The sequence below is a fragment of the Phascolarctos cinereus genome, unplaced genomic scaffold (genome assembly GCF_003287225.1).
Source record: "Phascolarctos cinereus isolate Bilbo 61053 unplaced genomic scaffold, phaCin_HiC Scaffold_4;HRSCAF=312, whole genome shotgun sequence".
NCBI lineage: Eukaryota > Metazoa > Chordata > Mammalia > Diprotodontia > Phascolarctidae > Phascolarctos > Phascolarctos cinereus.
The window spans coordinates 253,584,605-253,604,387 of NW_027555847.1; the positions used below are offsets into that span (position 1 = coordinate 253,584,605).

At 38.9% G+C, this 19,783-nt stretch overlaps 1 protein-coding gene across 2 annotated transcripts in view; it reads right to left on the bottom strand.

The window, feature by feature from the left end:
* Positions 1–19,783, bottom strand: part of FBP1 (fructose-bisphosphatase 1) — a 38,412-nt gene that overhangs the window by 827 nt on the left and 17,802 nt on the right. For both annotated transcript variants that reach the window (XM_020971703.2, XM_078153001.1), the window contains exons 3-6: positions 12,050–12,142; positions 7,953–8,093; positions 4,615–4,752; positions 2,961–3,080 (exon numbers count right to left, since the gene is read on the bottom strand). In XM_020971703.2, the coding sequence (XP_020827362.1) occupies positions 2,961–3,080; positions 4,615–4,752; positions 7,953–8,093; positions 12,050–12,142 (492 nt within the window). The remainder of the gene's footprint in view (positions 1–2,960; positions 3,081–4,614; positions 4,753–7,952; positions 8,094–12,049; positions 12,143–19,783) is intronic.

Consider the following 19,783-nt stretch of genomic DNA (forward strand, 5'->3'; position numbering starts at 1 on the left):
ACCCAGAATCATAAAAAATGCAAATATTTATTGAATTTATTTGTAGAGCAAGAAAAAAATACCATGTCTTCCTCAACCAGGATTTTTAACTCTTCCCACACTTTTGAAGTATAATATACCAATTAAAGTTGAATATCTGACAGAAAATCAGTTAGTGGCATAGGGACTCATTCTGTGAGTAGATAGAGTGGAAAATAAATTTCTGAAATATGCAGCAATAAATTTCCAGAAAACATGAACAAAATGAAAATTAGAGAAGAGTCTAAAGGATTGTCAAATATGATCTGTAGTAAGTTCAATACCTATAGAATTTGCAAACTATGAAATGTGCTATTCTTTTTTCCTACGACTTTAGTGTGGAATGTGGCACAGATTAAAACTATCATGATTTGTGGTAAATCTTTCTGACTGCCCAATATAGTATTTTGAACATGAACATGGCTTTACAATTAAATCAGTGTAGTCTGGAAACCAGACTAATTTCAAAATATTCTGGAATGAAAGGGTTTTTTTTTTTTTCATTTCTAAGTTCATTTATTCAAAATTTATTCTCTTGAACTTTGGCTCCATGAGGCAGCCACCAAGTCGGAGTAAAATTTTCATCAAATCCTCTTTGCAACATGAGCTCCCATCTCTCCTCCTCTGCCCCATCTTCAATACAGCTGACAGATGGGACCGAGCATTCCACTCCCCTGCTCAAGAAATTTCTGGGGCACCCTATTGTCGCTAAGAGAAAATACAAATCTCCCTATTTGGAATTGACTGTCCTTCATAATCTAGTCTCAAGCTACTTTTCTGACCTGTTGTCAGCTCATTCCTCTCCTGTACCCTTTGTTCTGGTAGAGCAGCAACATTGACTCCCCACCCCTCGCAGTGCCTGGAATGCACTGAATCCTCCCCTGGAACTCCTGGCATCTCTAGGTCCCCTCAAGGCCCAGCTGAAGGACTGCCAGCATATAAAGGAGACTTTCTCTACCTGCCCCCTTCCCATGGTGCTAGTTTCTTCCCACCTCAAAATGATTTTGTAATTCCTTTGCAAATATTGTATTAACTTGGCTGTGTGTATCATTTCAGCAGAGTACACGTTTCTTGAGGGACAGGGAATGTCTTACCTTTGAATATCTAGTGATTGCACAGAATGTGGCACAAAGAAGGTATTTAATGAAAATTTTGTTGAATTGAATAGATTGGGACCTTGGAAAGGTCATTTCTGAGTCAGTCTCTTCCCCTGAAAATGAGTCAGCGGGCTGACATCTAAGGTCCCTCTCACTTCCGATCTTGTCTGTTCTAAAGCCCCTCCCAGCTCTGACCTTCTCTGTTCTTTTTTTATATATATAAATTTATTTATTTTTAGTTTTCAACATTTACTTCCACAAGATTTTGAATTCCATATTTTCACCCCATCTTGCCCCTCCCCCACCCCAAGATGGCATGCATTCTGAATACCCTTTTCCCTAGTCTGCCCTCCCTTCTATCTCTCCTCCCACTTCTCTTATCCCCTTCCCCTTCTGTTTTCCTATAGGGCAGGATAGATTTCTGTACCTCATTTCCTGTATTTCTTATTTCCCAGATGCATGTGGAAACATTTTTTTTAATGTGTTTTTAAAACTTTGGGTTCCAAATTTTCTCCCTTCCTCCCTCCTCACCCACCCTCATTGAAATGGCAAGCAAGTCAATACAGGCCATACGTGTGCAGTTATGCAAAACACTTCCATAGTAGACATGTTGTGAAAAACTAACTCTATTTCCCTTAATCCTATCCTACCCCCCCATTTATTCTTTTCTTTCTTCTGACCCTGTCCCTCCTCAGAAGCACTTCCTTCTGATTACTCCTTAATGAAAGTTATTTTTAAGCTGAAAAAAAAAAAAGAAAATATTGGAGAAATGATGAAGAAAATGTTAATCGTGCAGATTAACGTTAAGACCATGGGGACAAAGAAAAGTGGACAGTACTTTAAAAGGATAAACAATTTCTGTTACCGCACTTACAATAAGTGGTAGAAGAATGTTTCTTAGACTATATAAGAAATCATATTCAATATCTGAGAAAAACCCAAACATGAGTCATGTAATATTAGGTCAGTATAATCAGTAACTGCATGATATGTGAGAGACAAGTTTCACAACAGATCCATACTTTCCTTGCAAAAGTGTTGTTTCCCAAGAGCCAATAGGCTCATTAGGTATCTATCTCTATAAATCATTTAAAAACAACCAAATAGGAAGTGGAATAGTATACAGGCCCAAACTTGGAGTCAAGAGGACCTGGGTTCAAGTACTGCCTTTGACAAATAATTGCTGTGTGACCTCTGGCAACTTGCTTAACCCATCAGTGCCCCCAGGCAATTCTCTAAGAGTATAAATTATAAACTACTTGATGATCTGCATTGGTAGAGGGAGTTTTCCACACTAGGAATTCTGTACAGTGACAAAAATCACAGGATCATGTCTATGGAAGAGATCTCCAGATGTCACTTACTTCATACTCTAGTCCCCACCCCAGCTTCTGACTTCAAGTAGGTTATTTAGTCGTTTCAGTTATATCCAGCTCTTCCTGACTTCATTTGGGGTTTTCTTGGCAAAGACACTAGAGTGGTTTGCCATCTCCTTCTCCAGCTCATTTTACAGAGGAGGAAACTGAGGCAAACAGGGTTAAGTGACTTGCCCAGCATCACACAGCTAGTTAAGTGTCTAAGGTAGAATTTGAACGCAGGTCTTTCAGGCTCCAGGGCCCATCACTCCATCCATTGTGCCACTTAGAGGTCTTTTCAAGTATAACTACCTTTAAACCAAAGAACATGTCCTAGTACTTCTCAGCAGTCCATTTGCAACCTTGGCTTGGGACTGGGGGCGGGGGGGAGGGCGGGGTTGGGAAAAGCAGCCTTCCTCATATGTAACTTAAACTTTCTTATGGCATTGAGCCCATCTCCTTGGTCTGGTCTTCAAAGAGGAGTGCTTACCTTTCCTTTGGGGCTCTTTTTGTTGGCTGGATACAAAAAGATTCCTCCATACACCAGTGTTCTGTGCACATCTGCCACCATGGAGCCCACATATCTTGCACCATAAGGAGCTGTATTATCCTGCCAATTTCAAGATAATTAGTAATTGGGATTGAAAGCGGGGGTTGGGGAGGGAGGAATAACAGTAGTTCATATATACCTGCAAGCCTATAAAGAAGAGCTTTAAAAACAGATTTTTTTTCCTTCCAGTCATGATCGTAGTCTCATTTTAAAAGGGGAAGTGGAAGGTGGAGGTGAAGGGGAAAAAGAAGGGGGAGGAATGGGGGAAGGGATTGTTAAGTTAAGCAACTTGGGATGCATGCCATCAAGAATAAATGATCCTGGAGGCTTTAATTCCACAGTGGCCCATATGAAATTATAACCCCTTGTACCCTCTGAGCTCATAGGTCCCTGAACTGAAAGTGTTTTATGACCAATTAACTCATTAATCTTGCAAGAGGTGGCTACTTTTATTATCCTGTTTCCCCTCACTTCTACCTCCCACCTCTCCCCTGGGCAAGAATTCTGATGGCAGTGCCAGGAACTGAACCTTTGGACTCTCAAGGGCCAGAAGAATACGTTTTGTTTGTTCTTTGGGTCGGCTTCTCCTTATTGCAATTTCACAACACAATCCTCTTGTGGTCAATTAATAAAAGTCGCTCGATGAGTGGGGTTGGTTCTACGAAGGCTCAGAATAGTTACTCCACTTCCATTACCTGATATGTGTGTGTGCACGTGTGTATATATGTGTAACACATATATACATATCTCTCTCTGTGTAGGTATATATGTGTATATATGCATATATACATACATATACACATACCTATGTATATATACATACACACATTTATATATGTATGTATATGTAAATCTATCTTTTTTTTTTTACAAGGCAAATCAGGAAAGAACAGATATCTATAGTTTTTGTAACAGACCTAACATAAGGCAAACATCCTGGTCTTTTTTGCCCTTTTATAAGCCCTTATCATCTTGGGTAGCAATTCTTAACCAGAGGTCTGTGAAGTTCTCCTTTTTTAAAAATTTTGATAATTAGATCTCGATAAAATGTAATCCCATGTATTTTTTTTTATGCATTTAAAAACGTTCTGTGAAGGGATCCATAGGCTTTACTACATTGCCTAAGGGATCCAAAAAAGATTAAGAATCCCTGTCTTAGAATGATGCTCCCCCATGCCGCATAATAAAGCCTTTTTTAACATTTACATTTTTTTGTTTTTTTCTCAATTACATGTAAGCAAAATTTTTTAACATTCATTTTTTTAAATTTTGAGTTCCAAATTCTCTCACTCCCTCTCTTCCTTAAGCCCTCCTTGAGAAGGCAAACAATTTTATATAGGTTATATGTGCGCAGTCATACAAAACATTTCCATATTAGCCATTTTGCAAGAGAAAATTGACCTCCCTGGGACCAATAACTTGGTAATTAATCTTGTTGAAGTAATCAAGGTTGGTTCTTGCCCTTGTTACCATACTTGGAAGCTTTCTATCTTCCACTCAGCTCTCATAGCTAATGCTAGTTGTGAGGTGTATTCTACCTGTGTGGTGTATTTTACTTGTGTGTATCACAGAGGTGGTACACATATATGCTTACCTGGGGAAATTTCTTCTTCTGGACATACTCTGCGACAGCAGGATCAAAGTCTCTGGCATAGCCCTCATTAAGACTGTAGATATTACCTTTTTTTTTAATCTTCACATCCTTTTCAACCAAAATGAATTCCCCAATAGCCTTTAAAAAAAAATTGGGAAATCTTTCAATATGCAAATAAATATAAGTGGATAGCCTGAAGTTACCATTCAGTCATGATGTGACATGACTCTAGAAACAACGCAAAGTATGTGGTACACTGGGCAGGGTATTGCTTATAAGGTTAAGGACTTCAAAGGGAATTGGGGAAAAGTATCATGCATTCCCATTTTGTGTTGGGAGAAGTATTAAGGCAAGTTTTTCTTGTATAACAGATTTCTGTACTTCTTTCTTTCTTTCTTTGGTTTTTGGTGAGGCAATTGGGATTAAGTGACTTGCCCAGGGTCACAAAGCTAGTAAGTGTCATGTGTCTGAGGCCACAATTGAACTCAGGTCCTCCTGGTTCCAAGGCCGGAGCTTTATCTACTGCGCCGCCTAGCTGCCCCTGCACTACTTTCATGGTAGAGAATGGTTGAGGCTCTGCCCAATCAGTTTTTAACTTTCAACTGACACCAGGGTATGAAAGACAACACCTCCCCCCATCCTACCCCCACCCCACCGTGTTTCATGCAAGTCACTTAACTATTGCCCCACACGAAGAGTTGATCATCACTGGAGAGTCTGGGACATAGCAAGCCACCCAACCCCGTAGAAGAGTGAGATGCCGCCCATGAGGATGGAAAAAGGGAGGTGTCCATAACAAACTAAGCTGATATCTAGAAAATAAAAATTTCCTAAAGCAAGACAGCCACATGCAGACAAGAAGTCGTGCTTTCTGATGGTAGGAGCAGCTACTTAGTCACCGAAACTACATACAGCCTCTGCCATGACATCCAAGGACTCAAGCAGCAAGCTCCATCTCCATGACATAAAGGCAGAGATAACTGATGTGAACGCTTTTTCGAATATAAAAGCAATAAAAAAATGCATAGTGTTGCTGCTATTGTTGTGACTTGCTTAAACATATATTGAGATGCACAGATATTGTCTGCACCTATAGAGTGTAAGTTACATGAGGGCAGGGACTGTTGGATTTTATTTTTGTATCCCCAAGGGCCTAGCCGAGTATATAGTAATAATTTTTTTTGGGGTGAGGCAATTGGGGCTTAAGTGACTTGCCCAGAGTCAGACAGCTAGTGAGTGTTATGTGTCTGAGGCCAGATTTGAACTCAGGTCCTCCTGACTCCAGGCTAGTGCTCTATCCACTGTGCCACCTAGCTAACCCTAGTAATAAATTCTTACTAAATGCTTATTCATTGATAAAAAACACTTTTTTAATAATGAATATTTATTAAGTGTTTGAGGTGTACAAAGTCCTATACTAAGTGCTAGGGGAAATACAAAGTTTAGACAATACAGTCCCTGCCCTCACAGAATAGGAATAAGCAGGCCACAGGCACTAATTTATTATTTACATTAGGACGGTTTTAATCAGATTGAGTAATAGCAGTCGGAAAAAAAAATACTACATTAACTTTTAAAATCTTTTAAAATATGTAGTGGCTGTTAGGTTTCAGGAGGTAAATGAAGAATCAAATATAGGAAAACTTACACCTTTAGATATCCTTTTGAAATCTGGAAAGAAGAATAGGTTTATTTATTTTTTCTTCATCTGAAGTTACTCAAATGTAATGTAAACTCAGGAGTGGCTCTATTCTGAACTGCCTATCTATTTAATCTCAGTAAATCTCAAACTTGAAGGGTATGTGGTAAGCAATAAATTAAATAACAGGAGTAGTTACTTCAGAAACATGTGCTTTGGCCATGGGTTTAGTCCTTTACTAGAAGTAAGAATCCTGGTTCTGCCATAGTTTTTCTAAATGAATCTCAGTAATCTTGGTCTCAAATGGTAGTATCAATCTGCTTTTATGTGCTACACCCCCATATTCTGAAGGGGTATAAATTCAATTCTGTAAAACAATATGGGGGCTATGCTTGGCCCCAGAGAGCAGAAACAGGAGCAATAGGAAGAAGATGCAAAGAGGAAGACAGAGGCACCAAGTAAGGAAAAACTTTCCAAGAATCAGAAGTGCGATGGTTTGCTCCAATAGTGGGCTCCTCTTCGATGGATATCTTCAAAAGCTGGATACCCACTTGGATATGTTGTAGGAGGGATCATAAGGTCACAGATTTGGAGCTGGAAAGGAACTTGGGGACCACTGAGGCCAACCCCATCATTCTTATCTAGGTAGAGTTTGGTCTAGGTTGCCTCTGACATCCTTAGCAAATTCTCAAATTCTGTGATTTAGTGGAAAATATGGTAAGTACACAATTGTGTTCTTTTTATGATTCTTTCAAACCACCTTACCCTCGATGCTGTTTACCTCTCAAGTCCAGAATTATTAAATTCAGTATTTTTCAATTATTTACAGACCCTCAACAAAATGTACATCAATGCTATGCTTGCTGTTATTTCATTAATTCTATATGATGGAATTTTGGTCAATAAAAATAGTTAATCAGTTTATATTTATATGTCCTGTATGTATAAAATCATGTCAGGAGAAAAGAAAAATTTTTTAATTATTTTTTAAAAGATTCATTAATTTATTTATTTTTAGTTTTCAACATTCACTTCCACAAGATTTTGAGTTCCAAATTGAGAAAAGAAATTTTTAGAAATAGTCTGTTTTGGTTGTTTTTTTTCCTTACTAAATAACTGAATGTAAAGCAATTCATCTACTAGGCTAAAGATCTATAAAGTAAAATCATAGCAGTGACAATTTTACATGTTACCTTGGGAACCTCACATTCAACCTCTAAATTTTTAGAGAAACAGGCTATTAGCAGTTGCCTTTGGAAATCTATAAATCCTGTTTTTCTCCACAAGCTGGGAGGGGAGATGCTCTCATGAATATTTTTCATTTCTTTTTATTCTATGCCAGCAAAACTTCTGGTATTAACAGAAGGCACTGGGAGAAGCCCACAAGTTCACCTGCTTCCATTTGGAACTACAGAATGTGGCAGAAGTAATCTTTTGAAGAATGTGATGCAGAACCCTATGATATTAAAACCTGAAGAACTTTGAGGTAGAAAGATGACATCCTATTCTACAATGGGAATCCCTCTAACATGGTTCATGTAATGTTCTTTACTTTAAAAAAAATAGCATGTAACTCTTTATTTCTTAACACCCAACAACCCTTTTTTTGCTTCAATTCTCCTAATCTTCCTTTAACCTCCCCACTTCTGTCTGCTAACATGTTGCCAATTTTTGTTTAATCACCCATAAGAATTCTTACCGGGTCCAGCATAAAGCAGTTGACTCCACATGCCATAGCCAGCACTAACATTGTGGCACTGCCATAGAGTGCATACCCAGCAGCCACTAGATTCCTGCCAGGCTGCAAAGCATCCTTCTCAGTAGGCTCACCAGTTGAATTCTGGAATGAAAAAAAAAAACAACTTTGTTTTTGGTCCTCCATTATTAACAGGATGCATGATGATACTATAGTCCTAATGTAATGAGACATCTCTCTTTAATAGCTTTACTTCATGCATTAGGTAATTTCCTGATTCTATTACTGCAGTAGTCTTCCCACCAGATGCCTAGTTTCCTGTATCTGGAGCACTCTTTCCAAACAAGATCCTGCTCTAATTTTACTAATCAGATTTTCTCTTGCTTCTCCATTACTATTTCAAAATATAAGCACACACACTCTCTCTTTAGTTATAGCTCCCTGAATATTCCAATTTTATTACTATCATCCAGATCTTCCACCATTCGACCTCATCTTTACTTAAACAAATTAACACAGGGTCAAGAGAAGAATGATTGTTGGGGAAATCAAATATGTGGAGCATATTACCAGGAGATAGAGCTTTGTTATATAAAGGACTTTAGGAAGTCAATGAACTTGAATTTTCCCCTATCTTCATCACAAGTTATAAGTATCCCCAGAGAGATGGATATCATTCAGTTATCTCTTACTGATGCTTCTATGGCATGGGTAAACAAGGCAACAATTGCTAACTTCCATATAGCAGGGGCATATGCTCTGGTTCCTTGTTGAGGCACATGCACCTTACCGAGATGGTATAGGGAATTGCTTGTTGGTCCCTAATAACTAGGGCATCTCTAGAGATGATTGTCAATTCTGATTTAGGAAGACAGGCTTTAACTGAGTTATAAGAGGTATAGGAGCAACTCTGCCCTTCCCTTTTGGACCACTCTCCCATTATGCATGCTTTCTCTTCCTTGAATTTCTAGCAAGAAGCAAAAGGGTCTTCTCTTCCTTCCACTACCCCTTACAATGACAATGTTGGCTTACAGCACAAGCACACAGCATAGGAAGATGTGCTTAATTAAGCAGGTCTGAGATTGAATCTAATGTCCCTGGCTGCTTTTTTTTGTTTCTTTCCTTCCCTAAGCACAGGTCAGCAACTAGTGATCCAGAGAACTGGATGTTTTTAGGGTTGGGGTCTACCGTATAAGTTCAAGAATTGCTGAATTCTTGAGTTAGGTACTGGCTGACCAGTGGGAGATTTCCTTAACAGCATTCTTCTCAGAAGATAAAAATGACCACCACCAGGATCACCATATAGTTGAAGCACAAAAGAAATGCAGGCCCTGATTGGCCAGGAGATCAAGATGTTGTAAGTTGTACAGACAGTTCAGGTCCAAGGTATATATGAACTACCTGTTCTCAAGTCCCACAGAAGAGATAGGAATAGAAATAGATAGAAATAGAAATAGGTAGGTAAATAGTGGGCTGTGTTTTATGTATTTCTATATTATTGGCCTTTAAGTCTTTTGTATTTTATATAGTTTCTGTAATAAGGGAAATAAAATGACTGTCACTATATGAAGTACACATCATATATTGACTATCTCACTTTTTTAGAAAGAACCTTGTTGACCCAGTTTTGGGAAGACAGTAGACATGAGCCATACCTAGTCTTTGTTTTAGAGATTTCTATGGACTGACTTCAGGGGTGGGAGGGAAAGAAGGAGGGAAAGATAAGAAAGAAGGAAGGAGGAGGAGGAGAGAAAGAAGAGACACAGAGAAACCTGATTCTAATTTCTCCTTTTAGGGATCAGGTCCATGAGAGCCTAAAGGCCCACATAGAAGGGGCTCCCTGCACTAAGAGGTGTATTTCTTTTGTCTTCACTATACACTGAATTTGTTCTTTACCAAGCTCTTTGATGTATGATTCAATTCAACAAACATTTAAGCACCTACACTATGCTAGGCACTGGTGATACAGAATTGAAAAACTTCATAATCTTTGCCCTGAAAGAGCATATAATATTACAAGAGTATAACATGCACTGGAATAAGAAACTGTACAAAGTAGATTGTGATAGTGAGAAATTCAAAGTATTCTGAGAAAATTTGAGGGAGATGTTACTTACACCAGAAGAAACCGGTGAAGGCTTTATGGAAGAAGTAATCCTGAAGGAAAAGAAGGTTTTCAACAAGAAGAGAAGAAGTTGAAGTACATTCTAGGTATAGAGGACACTTCCTATATAAATGCATAGAGGTGAAAGAGTGCAGGATACAATCAGTAGCAACAGCAGCAGCAGCAGCAGCAACAGCAATAGCAGTCCAGTTTGGCTGGTACATGGAAGGTGAGTACTGTGAAGGGAAGTAGCATACAATAAAACTGGAAAAGTAGGTCAAAACTAGATTGTGGAAGGTCCTAAATGTCAGGCTTGTGTTTCATCTTGTATAGGAAATACAGAGTCTTTTTTTTTGGCAGTTGGGGTTAAGTGACTTGCCCAGGGTCACACAGCTAGTGTCAAACGTTTGGTCTGAGGCAGGATTTGAACTCAGGTCCTCCTGACTTCAGGGCTGGTGCTCTATGGACTGCATCACCTAGCTGCCCCAAGAGTCAATCTTTTTTGAACAGGAGACCACCTCATGCTGGAGACCTGCAAGCTTTCAGTATGCCTGAAAGTGGTCTGACAAGGGTAAAATCTGAGCACTGGCTCAGCACTGGTTTCTGCAAGTTCCTGACCTTGATTTGGATCTGAGCAACGCAACTGTGGGCATGGCCCTGGTTAGAGCTCCAGTACATTGCCGTTGGACTCAGCCACTGCCAGACTTCCAGAAAGCATTGCAAGTTCAGAGTGACAGAAGTGTAGGTTCCCCTTTGGTCTGTCTGAACTTCCTGCCCTGGTTGTTCTGCTGCCAGCTTCAGGCTAGGCTAGGGATTGGATCTGAAACCCTCACTCTACCTCCCGAGGTCAGAACCACATAGCTGACACTTGCTTCTGAACTTTCTCCTTGCTTAGTACACAGCCTAGAGGCCGGTCCTCTGAACTGCCACTCCTAAGGGTAGGTCTCCTTCTCAGGTCACACTAGATCTGTGACCCAGCAGTGGATAGTGGGCAATAGAGCTACCAGCTGGCACCTGTTCCTGCTACCTGCACAAGGTTAGACAACTCTAAGCTGCATTTGAGACCTCTTCTTTCCCTGGTTCACAAAGGTAGACTTCCTTCAGTCCCCACATGGGAACATTCTGTGTGGCTGACCCCAGCATCCACAGACCTCTCTGTCTTCCTTTTTTGTTGACCTGGTCTGGAAAAATTACTCACTATGATGTTTGTCTTAGATTTTCAAACTAGGACTCAGTCTGGTGTAGATTTGGGGTGGGGAATAGTTGTTGAGGAGAACTTGACTATCCCATTATATTTCCATCTCATGCCTAGACTGTACTCTACTTCCACCCATCCCCATTCTCCATCTCTTAAAGTTCCTCCCTTATTTTCTGGAAGAAGTGGCATTTTTACCTTGAAGTCTTCTCTGACTGCCCCCAACACCCTCTCCAACCCAAGAAAGCAATAGTTATCTCCTCTCATCAAATTCATGCATAGCATTTTTACTAGACTTTTCTTTTGTACGTATGACACTTTCTTGTATCACAGTTATTCTTGTGCACATCTTTTCCCTCATCACATTTTAATTTCAAGAATAAAGTCTATGCATTATCTGTATTCCAGGGCCAAAAATACTTAGTAGGAGACAAATGTGTTTTAAATTGAATTAAGTTATACTCTGTACATATAAAGAAATAGATCTCTAATGATATTGATAAAGCCTTTTGGAGGTTCAATTACAAGAATAAAATACTTTCCACTCTCTTCCCACTGGTGTATATTGCCTGGCCTACTTAATGTATCTTCATGTGCAGAGTTGAAGGTCTGGGTAATATCCTGGCAATAATTTCAGGACTTGGGTAAAAGTACCTTTAAAATCATGCCATCCACATAGATTTTTTTGCTGCTATAACAGTGGATAAGGTGATACTCAGTGAAGCTTAGTCATGGAACATGTGGTTCCCTAGGCTTGTATCTTCTGCTGATCTGAAGGAAAAATGAAGCATCACATTTTACCTTTCTGTAGATGCCAAAAATAGTTCCAATGGATGCAAGGCAGTCAATGTTAGAAGAACCATCCAGAGGATCAAAACAGACCACATATTTACCCTGAAAATAAAAGGAAAAAATGATCAGGTTTTGTTTTGAATATAAAGTGTTATAGTAAGTAAAGTCAGGGTGCTAGCACCCAGGTGATCCAAATGGTACCCTAGAAGAGGGGACAAAGTAAGGAAGTACCATTAAGGATAACAAAAATTCACATGCAATGGATGGGATTATTCCTTTTGGGGAAGGGAGGCAGGAGTTACTCTGGGCCTTTTTTATTTTTCTTTTCTTTTTGTCATTGTTAGAAAAGTGCTTTGTCATTCATTTATTTTTGACATTCATTTTTTGAAGTTTTGATTTCTTAATTCTCTCCCTCTCTCCAGCTCCTCCCCCAGCCATTGAGAAAGCAGGCAATATAATGTCAATTTTACAAGTGAAGTCATACAAAACATATTTCCATATTAGCAATGTTACAAGAAAAAGGAAGAAATGGGAAAAAAAGAATGCTTCAATGTGCACTCAGAGTTATCAGTTCTCTCTCTGGAAATGGCTACCATTTTTCATCATGAGTCCTTTGGAATTGTCATGGACTATTGTATTGATTAGAGTAGATAAGTCTTCCACAATTGATCATTGTTATAATATTGCTGTTACTGTGTGCAATGTTTTCCTGGTTCTGTTCACTTCACATGAGTTCTTATAAATATTCCCAGGTTTTTCTGAAAACATCCTTCTCATCAGTTTTATTTTTCAATAGCACAGTAGTATTCCATCAAAATCATATACCACACCTCATTCAGTCCATTCCCCAACTGATGCACATCCCCTCAATTTCCAATTATTTAGTTGGATGGGATTATTCCTAAAGGCAGTGGGGTATGACGCACTCAACATTGGCTTTGTAATCAGAGAGAGTTTATTCAAATCATAGCTCTGCCATTTCCTACTATTCACTCTGACCTTAGGCTAAGTCATTTTACCTCTTCTGTCCTCAGTTGGACCTCAGTTTTCTCAACTGTCAAATAAGGGGATTGGACTACATCAGATCTAAGGCCCCCTTCTGACTGAAATGTTGTGATTGTTTAACCTGAGTTTAAATACCAGTTAGGCTACATGCTACATGTGTGTTTTGAGTAAGTCACCTCCCAGGATATCAGTTTTCTCATCCAAAAAACAAGGAATAAGACTAGATGGTCCTTGTAGCTCTAAAGTCCTAGAGTAGGGGTGGGAAAACTTCAGCCTCAAGGTCACATGTGGCCCTCTAGGTCCCTAAGTGAGGCCCTCTGACTGAATCCAAACTTCACAGAACTAATCCCCTTAATAAAAGGACTTGTTCTGTAAAACTTGGACTCAGTCAAGAGGCCACACCCAAGGACCTAGAGTGCCATATGTGGCCTTGAGGCTGCAGGTTCCCCATGCCTGTCCTAGAGTCTATAGCAGTGGTATAAAACTCAAACAGCTGCCACTAATCCATACATAAGAATCCTTGTAGCTGCATAATGACTTAGTTTTAAAACACAATGTTATTTATGTTTTCATTGCATTTTTTTTTAATTTTCGCAGCTAGGTAGGGCAGTGGATAAAGCATTGGCCTTGAAGTCAGGAATACCTGAGTTCAAATTTGGCCTCAGACATTTACTAGCTGTGGGACCCTAGGCAAGTCACTTAATCCCAATTGTCTACAAAACAAAAACAAAATATTTCGCAAGTATATCTTAATGTGGTTTGGGCTGTACTCTGAAGTGCTTTGGGAGTACTGAGCCTGGGAGTGGGACTCGTATTTGAGACTTCTGGTCTACAGAATTATTTTTTTTCAATTTAATTTATATTTTCTGTTACGTTTTAAGTTCTGAAGTGTCTCCCTCCCCTCCCTACACTAGAGAAGGCCACCATCTGACACAGATTTATAAAAATATGTAAAATGCATACTTCTGTTTATCAGTTCTTTCTCTGAAGGTATAAAGCACTTTTCTTAATAGGTCCTTTATAGTTGATTTGAGTATTTATAGTATTAAGAATAACTTGGTTGCTCACAATTATTCTTCAAATAATGTTGCTATTACTGTAGCCAACATTCTCTTTGTTCTGTTCACTTCACTTTGCATTATTTCCTTTTTGTTTTTTCTTTCTTTTTTGGCTAGGGAATGGGGTTAAGTGACTTGCCCAGGGTCACACAGCTAGTAAGTGTTACGTGTCTGAGGCCGGATTTGAACTCAGGTCCTCCTGAATCCAGGGCTGATGCTCTATCCACTGCACCACCTAGCTGCCCCTTCTTTCTGCTCTTTCTAAAATCAACCAACTCATCATTTCTTACAGGACAGTAGTATTCCATCACAATCATATGCCACAACTCGTTTAGCCATTCCAACTGATGGGCATCCCCTCAATTTCCACTTCTTTGCCTCCACAAAGAGAGTTGCTATAGATATTTTAGGACAGATGGGTTGTTTTCCTTTTCTCTTGATCACCTTGGGAAACAGACTTAATAGTGGTATTGCTGCATCAAAGGTTATATAGAGTTTTATAACTATTTGGGCATAATTCCAGATTGCTCTCCAAAATGGTTGGATCAGTTCACAATTCCACCAACAGTGTAACTAATGTTCCAATCTTCCCAAATCCCCTCCAACATTTGTCATTTGCTCCTATCATTTTAGCCAATTTGAAAGGTGTGAGATGATTTCTCAAAGTTGTTTTAATTTGCATTTCTCTAATCAATGGTGATTTAGAGCATTTTTTCATATGACTATTATTTTTATTTCTTCACTGAAAAACTGCATGTTCATATTCTTGGACCATTTATCAGTTGGGGAATGACTACAGAGCTCTTCTCAGAAGTGACCACAATAATGTAATGGGAAGTCACCATGAAAGACTTCAGCAACTTGACTGAAACAGTGACCACTGATGACTACAAAAGACTGATAAAGAAGCACATCTTTCCACTTCTTGGTAAAGATATACAGAACCAGATGTATTCTCAGATAGGGCTAGTATCTTCATTTATTTTGCTTAGTTTTACATATTTGATTTTACATGTTTGTTATGGGGGAGAGGGAAGTGCTAGTGGCACTGAAAGATACGTTTTTTAAAAGCTTCTTTTTTTTTAGGCAATTGGGGTTAAGTGACTTGCCCAGGGTCACACAGCTAGTAAGTGTCAAGTGTTTGGTCTGAGGCCGGATTTGAACTCAGGTCCTCCTGACTTCGGGGCCGGTGCTCTATCCACTGCGCCACCTAGCTGCCCCAAAAAGCTTCAATAAATATTTTAAAAGTTTAACACAGGAAAGGGAGGAAAAGTTTAGAAGGAGCAAAAAAGAGAACAATTTGCTGCTACCTGGTTAAATATATATTTATACATAATCATTTAGTCTAAAGTCTGTATCTGTATCTGTATAGTTATATATACATTTTTTCTTCATCACATTACATATTCATGTGTATGTGTATAGTGTGTGTCCTGAAAGTCTTAGAACTACACTAAGACTTTTGTGACAACACACACACACACACACACACACACACACACACACACACACACTTTTTTTTTAAATACTAAAGCACTGCACATGGTAGAAATTCATGGTTCCCCTGTATGTCCCACTTTATGTCTTGAGACATTTTAAAAAATTGTTGTTGACTGTTTAATTCACAAGAAAAAGGAGGTTTTTTTTAATCTTCACAGAAACACAATATTTATAAACATTCTGCCCCTGAGCTTAAGATGCCTCTGAAAACATAAAATAAAAACATCTGTCATCTGGAAAACAACAATGGTGATTGATAAGCAATATTTTAAAAGGAATAATAGATTATAAAAAGTGTTTCAGTGTGTCTCTAGTATTTAAAAGAGGAGAAACAGTTCTAATTTCAGATAGCTGATCCTTGCCATTTAAAGGAAATGTCCTCAGAGTAAAGGAGAATTATCAGGCTACTGCAGCTTCCTAGTCAAAGGCACAGAATCTCAGAATTCAGAGAGAATTTGGAAGCTGTCTTTTGGTCAGCTCACACCTGAAACAGAACCCTGCATCTAAGTGGTCATTCAATCTTTGCCTGGAGGCCTCTGGCAAGGAACTTCTTGTTGTTGACTCATTTCAGTAGTGTCTGACTCTGTGATACTATTTGGGGTTTTCTTGGCAAAAACACTGGAGTGGTTTGCCATTTCCTTCTCCAGTCCATTTTACAGATGAGGAAACTGAGGCAAACAGGGTTAAGTGACTTGCTCAGGGTCACACAGCTAGTAAGTGTCTAAGGCCAGATTTGAACTCAGGAAGAGTAGGGGGGGAACCCTCACAATCCATTCCATTTTTTTGCATCATTCTTATTCACAAGTTTTTCTTTACAAGTCTTGATTTGCCATTTTGGAATTTCTTCCCATTGCTCCTAGCTCTGTCCTCAGAGACTTAGCAGAACAAATTTAGTGGAACTTCCGTAACACAGTTCTCCAAATACTTGAAGACTGCTATCATCCCATGGCCACCCCACGCCCAAGTCTTCTCTGAACAACCTCAGGTCCTCATATGTCATAATCTTCAGGCATTGCTTATTCTGCTTACTTACCAATGTTCTCATCAAAATGTGGACCCCAGAACTGAACACAATAGTCTAGAAGTGGTCTGACCAGGGAAGAATATGGCAGCAGGACTTCCCTAGTCCTGGACATTAATGCCTCTCTTAAAGCCACTGAAGATTACTTTCATGTTTTTCATTTATTTTTTTAACCTCAAAGATACTTTTCAGATGAATTACTACCTAGATAGGTCTCACCCATCTTCTACTTACAAAGTCAGTTTTTTTTAACCCAAGTGTAAAACTTTATATTTGATTCTTATTTCATTAGATTTGCCAAATATTCTTGCCTGATGAGATATTTTTGGAACATGACCCTACCATCCAGTGTAATAACTATCCCTTCCAGCTTTGTTCCATCTACAAATATGTGCCATCTACTTGATAATCCTTCCATCTGTGCCCTTATCCCAGTCATTAATAAAAAATGTCAATCAACATAAATCCAAGCACAGATTCTTGGGACACTCCAATGGAAAATTCCTTCCAACTTCATATTAAACTATTCAGGACAATCTCAGTCTAGCCACTCAATCATTTCTGAATCCTCCTAACAAATTCTCCTATCATCTAACCCAGATTTCTTGTGTCCACAAGAGAAAGATGGAAGGCTTTGTTCAATGCTCTGCTACTATCTATTTAGATAACACCTACAGCTTTCCTTTGAGCTACCAGTAATGAATGGAAATGAGGTTAAACTGGCCTGACTTGTTCTTGATAAAGTCACACTAAGCTCATTATCACTGCTTCTTTTTTAGATGTTCACTATTTTATTACAGAATTTTGTCTAGAGCTCAAGTTCAGTGCACTGACATGGTTTGCAGACTACATTCGCTTCCTTTTGGGGCAGCTAGATGGCACAGTGAATAAAGTTCTAGTCCTGGAGTCCAGAATACCTGAGTTCATATCCAGCCTCAGACACTTCCTTGCTATGTAAACTGTTAGCCTCAGTTTCCTCAACTACAAAATGAGTTGGAGAAGGAAATGGCAAATCACTCCAGTATCTCTGCCAAGAAAACCCCAAATGGGGTCTTGAAGGTTTGGGTGTGACTAAACAAGAAAATCCAAGTCTATCCTGTAATAGCTCCCCAATTTACCATGATCCTTCAAAGGGTACTGCTTATCAATCACAGTAGCCAGTTCTTTCATTTCCCTAAAGTGTAGATCATCTGGGCCAGGTGACAAACTCATGGAGAAGAGCTAAACGTTTTACTATTCCTTTCTTCTTCCCTTGGGTATTAGTAATCTATTAGCCATGTTTGTTCTTTCCTATCTAAGCTTAAAACTGTATTAAGAATTTCAGGACACTCAGTATAATTAGCTTCCTTTGTAATCCTATGTATTTTTGTATTTGGAAGCATTATTCTGAGGAGGGGTCCATAGTCTTCACCAGACTGCCAAAGGGATCCATGACACAAAAAAGATTATGAAGTCCTGTGACATCTCCAAAAGTCTCATGATAGAAAATGCTATCCACATCCAGAGAAAGAGCTATAGAGTTTGAATACAGATCTAAGCATACTATTTGCTCTTTTTTTCTTCTGTTTTGTATTGTTTCTTCTTTCTTGTGGTTCCTCCTATTGCTTCTAGTTTTTCTTTACAACATGACTAATGTGAAAATATGTTTAACAGGAATGTATATGTAGAGCCTATATCAGATTGCTCGCTGTCTTGGGGAAGGAGGAAGGGAGAGGGGGGAGAAAATTTAAAACTCAAAATTTTATGGAAGTGAATGTTGAAAACTAAAAATAAATTAATTAAAAAGAAAAAAAAAGGAGTGCTGTGTCTAACCCCTCAATTTACAAATGAGGAAACTGATACCTAGGGTGGTTGTGACTTCCCCAGGGTCACACAGCTATGCTTACTTAGTAACCTAATCTCTAATTTCTTCTCTTGGGTAGGCTTATTCACCAGGAGAAAGTACCCTATAAAAGTAATCCATTCCAGTCCATGGCCCAAGTATTAGTTCACTATTAAGAATGAATAAGTTGGCATTCATTCTAGTTTATAAATCAGCCTCTTATAAATTTGATTTCTGTGAACCAAGCTTCTATGACTCCTGGGTAAATGAAACATTTTAGATTTTTGAACCTGTAAAGTTGAGGACCAGACCCTTAACTGTATCACCTTCCATAAGAGTAATTTGAGATGCAACATGGTGTGGTGGATAGAGCACCAAGTGTGAAGTTAGGAGTACCTGGTTTCAAAGGCCACACTTACTACTTAAATCATTTAGCCTCTCTGTTTCTTCTTCTGTGAAATGAGGGAATTGGACCCAGTGGTCTCTAAGGTGTCTTAAATCAATGTTCCAATGTGCCAGATACAGCTATTCAACGTGGGCTAGCCTCTAATAGCAAGACGACTTTGTGGGAATATCTCAACAAGACATATCTTCGGGCTAGAAGAAATCATTGCGTGGTTCCAACATCCACTATAAAATATCTTCAAAGGTAAGCTAATGTAACGAAAACCAGTTTAACCTGACGAATCACTGGCAACAGCACTTGGTTGTGTGGTCATGTCATGAAACTCTGTATTGGCCAAGATTTCATGCTGTCACATAACTGCTTAAGGTTAAGAAAGGAGTGAAATTAGGAAGGAAGAACCGAAATACTTCTTATCAGGTTGTTAAGGAAGCTATATTCTAAGCCCAGTTCAAAGTCAAAAGACAATAAGGACAAAAAGTAGAAGCAATATAGTACATAGAGACTGCCTAATGGATTAAGGAATCATAACATCTAGCCCTGCCACTGATACGTGAATTGTGTCTTTTTTTAATTTAATTTACCAAAATAAATTTTTTGTACCACTGGGGAAATGAACATCTTATTAGACTTACCCACATTCTCACGGAACTTACAATTACAAGAATCACTGACTTTCAGGCCTTAAGGGAAGATTGTTGTTGTCATTCAGTTGTTTCAGTCAAGTCCAAATCTTTGTGACCCAATTTAGGATTTTCTTGGTAGAGATACTGGAGTGGCTTACCATTTCCCTCTCCAGCTCATTTTACAGATGAGGAAACTGAGGCAAACAGGGTTAAGGGATTGGCCCAGGGTCACACAGCTAGTAAGTATGAGGCCAGTCAGATTTGAACTCAGGTCTTCCTGACTCGAGGCCCAATGATCTATCCACTGT